This window comes from Excalfactoria chinensis, chromosome 8 (genome assembly GCF_039878825.1).
Source record: "Excalfactoria chinensis isolate bCotChi1 chromosome 8, bCotChi1.hap2, whole genome shotgun sequence".
In the NCBI taxonomy this organism is placed as follows: Eukaryota; Metazoa; Chordata; class Aves; order Galliformes; family Phasianidae; genus Excalfactoria; species Excalfactoria chinensis.
The window spans coordinates 17,338,572-17,344,571 of NC_092832.1; the positions used below are offsets into that span (position 1 = coordinate 17,338,572).

Consider the following 6,000-nt stretch of genomic DNA (forward strand, 5'->3'; position numbering starts at 1 on the left):
AAAGTGCAAGGTTTTGCACTTGGGCCGGAAGAACCCCAGGCACTTGTACAGGCTGGGAGGAGTTGTCCTTGAGAGCAGCTCAGCAGAGAAAGACCTAGGGGTCCTAATAGATGAGAAACTTAACATGAGCCAGCAGTGCGCTCTGGCAGCCCGGAAGGCAAATGGGATCCTGGGCTCCATCAGGAGAGGGGTGGTCAGCAGGGATAGGGAGGTGATTGTCCCTCTCTACTCTGCTCTTGTGAGACCCCATCTGGAGTACTGTGTCCAGGTGTGGAGCCCTCAGTACAAAAAAGATATGGAGATTTTGGAAAGGGTCCAGAGGAGGGCCACGAAGATGATCAGGGGGCTGGAGCACCTCCCCTATGAGGACAGGCTGAGGGAGTTGGGTTTGTTCAGCCTGGAGAAGAGAAGGTTGCGGGGGTGACCTCATTGCAGCCTTTCAATACCTGAAGGGAACTTACTCCCAGGAGGGGAGCAAACTCTTCGAAAGGGCTGATAATAGCAGGACTAGGGGAAATGGTTTTAAGTTAAAAGAGGGAAGATTTAGGTTGGATGTTAGGGGGAAGTTCTTTACTAGGAGAGTGGTTAGGTCCTGGAACAGGCTGCCCATGGAGGTTGTGGATGCCCCGTCCTTGGAGGTGTTCAAGACCAGGTTGGACGGGGCTCTGGGCAACCTGATCTAGTAAAGGCGTATGTTTGGCGGCCCTGCTAGGCAGGGGGGTTGGAACTACATGATCCTTGAGGTCCCTTCCAACCCGGGTCATTCTGTGATTCTGTTCTGTGATTCTGCGAGGAAAGGATAAAATGAAGTTCAGGCTTACAGATTAGCCCCTGTTGTCCTCAAATCAGTGAGCTTATAGTCTTAGAATCTTGACTGAGACAGACTTTATACCTAGCTTAAATCCATGTTTTGCATGTCAAACATGCCACCAGTCCTGTCCATATGGATGATAGCTTTCAGCTACAATCCAGAGTGCCCAGGGAACTATTTCCTACATGGATATCAACATGGATAGACCCACAGCTTAGCCTAATGTGTCACAAGAATAAATGCTTATAAAAAACAGAACTCAGTCTTCTATAGCAGATTTCAGACTTCTATAGCAGATGTCATTTCACAGCTTCGAAATATGGCATACTTTAAAAAATAAACATCTCAAGCACCTTTCTGGGAAATATTTGACATCAAGATAATTATGAAAAAAATAAATGTGCTTGGGTTAAAAAGTAATTCAGACAAAGAGAATGTCAGCATTTCAGGAGATAAGTGACCAATGTAGCCTAAACACAGCAGTCTCCAGATTTTCCTGTGATGAAAGATGGCATGTCTGAAATGTATTGTCCAACTGAAGGATAAAAAAATAAATAAATAAATTGAAGTAAAATTATGAAAGCTTTACCCATTCTCATTATGCAAACTTAATCTAAATGGATGTCCTAATATTCTTCCAGATGGAACGATAAACCTCCAACTATCTAAGAATATTTATTGGGAGGATGAGTATTATTATTCCATTTAGATTATTCCAGCATTAAGGGATATGGTTTATTCAAGCTGCTGTTGATAAAGCAGTGTAGTAAGGTTAATACTGCAACTGACAATGCTCTGCCAGATTTCACAATATATGGGAAACTTTAATTAGAAGTTTATGAACCTCTGAAAATTCTCCAAAGGGATTATTCTTCAGGATGAACTTCGACAAATAGTCAGCTGAAATATCCACTGATAAGCAGCAATAACATTAAAAGAGATTGCTGATATATATCGGGACGTGGTGGTCTTACTTTGAAAGTGGCTACCTTCAGCACTTTTACTGGCTCCTGCCTGTTGTCATTTTGCTTCATGAAGTATTATTCATTTTGGTTTTAGGGAATTATTATAGTAATTGTATCATGGATGAAAATCCTGCTCCAAGTCAATGAGTCAGTGAGATGTCAGTTGTGGGGGCAGGATTTCTTTCTTTACTTGATGAGGGAGTTGGCAGCCATCAAAACAGGATTTCCTTGAAATGTATTAATTTGCTTGATGTTCGTTAACAATAGCTTCTCGCTTCTGACAGATACTGCTGTAAGCCTGCTGGAATGGCAGAGAAGCAGCGATAAGAAATCTGCATCTGAGGATGTTGTGGAGTCTGTGGATGCTGACATTGATTGTACCTGCACTGGTGACTGTAGTTAAGCAAAATTCTTTAGTGTTGTGCTATAGACATATTACAGAAATAATTGAATAGCTGGACAGATAAGAAGAAATGTGATAGCTGTAATAAAATATTAAGAAACATGCTTGAAGAAAGTAAGCTTTCTCTATTGCATCCAAAGTCAAATGCATTATGTACAGTCTGCACAGCTTAATAAATATGTTGTTCATTAAATAAGTATTCATGTGGTCTCCCTCTTTATTTTTCCTCTATCAACAAAACAATCAGACCAACTATAATATTATCCAGAAATTCTGCTTCTTTTTATCTGAAATATAATTATAGCAGTCCTCTCTTAAAATTATGTTCACTAGGTGATGAAAGGAAAACATGATTACAGCTACTGCTAACATTCCATTGTGTAAAGAATTTCATATTTAGCATACTAAAGACACAGTAAGCATTTGTTTTCTTTTATGTTTTCTGGTAAAGAGAAAAGTCTGTTCTTGGAACCATTCTGCAAAAAATACATTTTACTCCCAGCAAGACCATTAGCCTTAGTACATTCTACAAAGGAATGAATTGGACTGCTAGACTCCCACTGCAGCTTTCCAGAGAGCTATAGTGTGTGACACAGTCCACATTTTGATTTAAATTTCAATGGATGTGCTGTTACTTCGTGAGCTAAAAGTATGAATAGGATTTTATTATTTTTTTTTGGTTTACCATTTCTATTGTATGTCTATGAAAATGATGCCTTCAAAACCTTCAGAGAACAATAATATATCCAAATACTCAAAAAATAATATGTAGAAATGTGTAAGATCAATGGCATCATAATGCTAAAATAAAGGAGGACAGTCATACTGTGTTTAACCAGTAGACTGTCAATCTGCAAGCTTTCACTGGGCCTACACAGAAAGGCAATTCCCTCCCACCCCAGGGGAGCAGGATTAGGTGGCATCTCCACACCTCATGCAATGGCACAATATTCCTTCCCTTGTAATCAGCCATGCAGCGAGCTGTGAGATGTGCTCTATAACAGGCAACAGCAGCCAGCAGCCAAGTGCCTTAGTATGTGCAAGGTAGAGCTAAACCCAAATGCTGCCAGGAAACTGTCATTAAAGAAAATTCTTCTCTTTCTAAGTATAAACTGAGCTATCAGAAAGAGAACTGAAGACTAAATAGCTGAACAATTACAGAATAACATTTCTCAAGGCTCAAGATGAGAAACACGAGTGAAGTACTCTTACTTTCTCTCACTAGCTTGAAACTAAATTGGAATTAGATAAGATCCAGTCTTTCTCAGTGTACTACACCTACTTAGCTACTTAATGAAGAAAATAAGCCATTATGAGTTTGTCCAAAGCCAGAGCCTCATGGGCCAAGCTCTGACACAGGGCAAATGCCCTATGGCAATTTGTTTGCCTCAGCAGCTCTCGCCTCTGTGGAGGATAGGGAACAGAGCATGGCTACAGCACGCACAGAAGCGTTCTTATCTTCACCCAGCCTTTACTTAATCTATATGCTATATTTTAGAACCTTTATACACACGAACCCTTTAGTTAGATAGCTGGTACTCAAGAGCTTTTATTTTTTATTTTTTTCTCAAGGAAGTTCAAACTCAGGCCAATAGCATGTGTTTTTATGCTGTGTTTTCATTTGTAATAAAGCATTCATGGATTGCTTGTACAAAAGCTGCATTTTGCTAACTCACTAGAAATGCTACACTCCAAAAAAGGCAGCTGCAAACAAGAGAGTAGATGATGCATACCACTTTCCTTTAAAATCACACTAATATTGCACCTGAAGAGCCCTTCCTGGCTTTGTTTTCACTGAGGCTTATGGAAGATTTGCCGTTGACTTTCATAGGATCAGACTGGAGTCTGTCATATTTAATCCAACACCCTTCCCCTTAATCTGCTTGTTTACAAAAGAGAAACTTTTGCTAGTCAACCACTCCAGATAAGTCAAAGCTAGTGAAGAAATGCAGTGAGGGAAGAAAAAGGAACTTTCATGCTCTATGAGTAGAATAGGAATTCAATAGCAACAAAGAACCCTTAGTAAGAGAAGTAATTCTGCCTGCTGTAAAACAGAGGCATGACGCTAATTAACAATGATCAAGTTGGAATGTACAGTACAAAAAATACAAGCAGTTCATAAAGTCAAATGTCTTCTCAGAAATTATTCACAAATTGTTAAAATTATTAGAAAAAAAAAATCAGAAAAACTGATCAGTGGTCTTACATTAGCTTCTCCACACGATGATATATGCAATGACAATATATAATAACAGTACATCCTGTATCGTGTTAAAAGTTTTAGTGTGCCATATCAGGCCTGCCCCTGGTGAAGCACCACTTTCAGTCCTACTCCAGCACCCCAGCAGCCAAAGGTTGCCCCTAGAAGAGCAAAGTCACATCTCCTGTTAAAGCATAAAAAGGTGACCTGCTCATGGTACATCCCCCCACAGATGCCTCTCCTGCAGCAGAAGCTAATCTGTTCACACTCGCCTTGCTTCTCACAGGAAGCAATGCTCCCACCAGCAGGATGCTGTCTGTGCTGGCTTGAGCCCAGCAATCCTACAGAAATGCTTAGTTCGTGCACTGTCCCAAACATAAGGAAGAAAAAATAAATGTGTCCCTCTACAGCAGAACACAAGCAATGAATTCACAACCCATCTCCTTACTAACACAGCCAGGGCTTGGGAGCAGGCCCAGCCCAAGAGACCCCAGGAACATACCTTTGCCTCAAGGTATGCCTTTGTTCAAGCCATAGGTTGGATACAGCTCTTCTTGCTTCCATCACCAAGGAGCAGCTTTCTTCTCTGTCCCATTCCAATTTGTTGGTGCCCTCTTGCTGAGGCAGATGGATACCTGTATCTGACTCCATTGATGTTCCATCTGTAAAATCCTAACATAATGAAAGTTAGCAAAGCCTGATGTTGGCACTGGGCACTGAGAACTGGCCCATTTTGCCAATAGAATTAAGAGCAATAGCAGTATGAGTGTGAAAAAGACCTTCTGGAGTGTCTAATGCACCACATAGACATTTCCAGTCCATCTGGGAGGATATCTGGACTCCAGATTTAAACCTCATTTTGAAGTCATGCCTGTCCTATCTCATAAAGCAAACCACAGTTATGTTGCCTACTGAGTATTAAAATGTATATTTCACAGTCTGATCTCTTACACACTCAACTTTTCATTCCCAGTACTTCCTAATGCCATGAATTAATGAACTTTTAATTTCATTGTATTAATCAGGAAAAATGACCACACAATTATAGCACTCCAGTATTGTTTGTTGTTGTTGTTTGTTCTTTTTTTAAAATGTCAGAAAAATGATGCAGGCCTAAATATGCAGGCTCAAGTCCTAACCCTGCCTTTGTGGCTCTGGAATCTGGTTTTGCAAAGGGTTGAGGATTTCTATGCCTTATTTTCTGCATGAGAATGATATAACAACTTACCTACTTGATGTAGTCAGAAATGCTTATGAGTCCTATATGCCTTTTGCAAGTTCTTCAGTGATTCTAAAGATGAAAAATAATTTTTCTACTAGATCTCATAACCACAGGAATAGATTTTATTGCTAGATCAAAGGTTTTCATTTTCAGATTCAACTAAAAGTAAAATAACAATATATTTGGAAAAAATCAAAACAATACACTTCATTTGATTACGGTTAAACGTTTTGGTTAAACTTTAGTGGATTCACCATAAAAGCCTAGAACTGGATCCTGCTATTACAGTGGAACAGGCAAAAGGCTGCTGGAGCCTAGACAAAGGCAACCAATCCTTTGTCCATCAGACCGGGCTCTTTTCATTCACTAATTTTGAATGACACAGCGACTCTCAGCAAA

General features: G+C 40.0%; 1 protein-coding gene and 1 long non-coding RNA gene across 2 annotated transcripts in view; one reads left to right on the forward strand and one right to left on the reverse strand.

Annotated features, from left to right (window-relative positions):
- The window catches only part of LOC140255662 (vitellogenin-1-like), a 44,450-nt gene extending 42,070 nt beyond the window's left edge, over window positions 1–2,380 (forward strand). Inside the window, exon 35 of the mRNA XM_072343453.1 lies at window positions 2,061–2,380. Within this exon, the coding sequence (XP_072199554.1) occupies window positions 2,061–2,179 (119 nt within the window). The 3' untranslated portion in view covers window positions 2,180–2,380. The remainder of the gene's footprint in view (window positions 1–2,060) is intronic.
- A 1,570-nt stretch (window positions 2,381–3,950) lies between these two features.
- Window positions 3,951–5,672, reverse strand: LOC140255663 (uncharacterized). The gene is made up of 3 exons (XR_011904519.1): window positions 5,608–5,672; window positions 4,882–5,051; window positions 3,951–4,540 (listed from the first exon to the last, which is right to left on the reverse strand). It is a non-coding gene; the product is annotated as an uncharacterized lncRNA (long non-coding RNA).
- Between the last annotated feature and the right edge of the window lie 328 nt (window positions 5,673–6,000).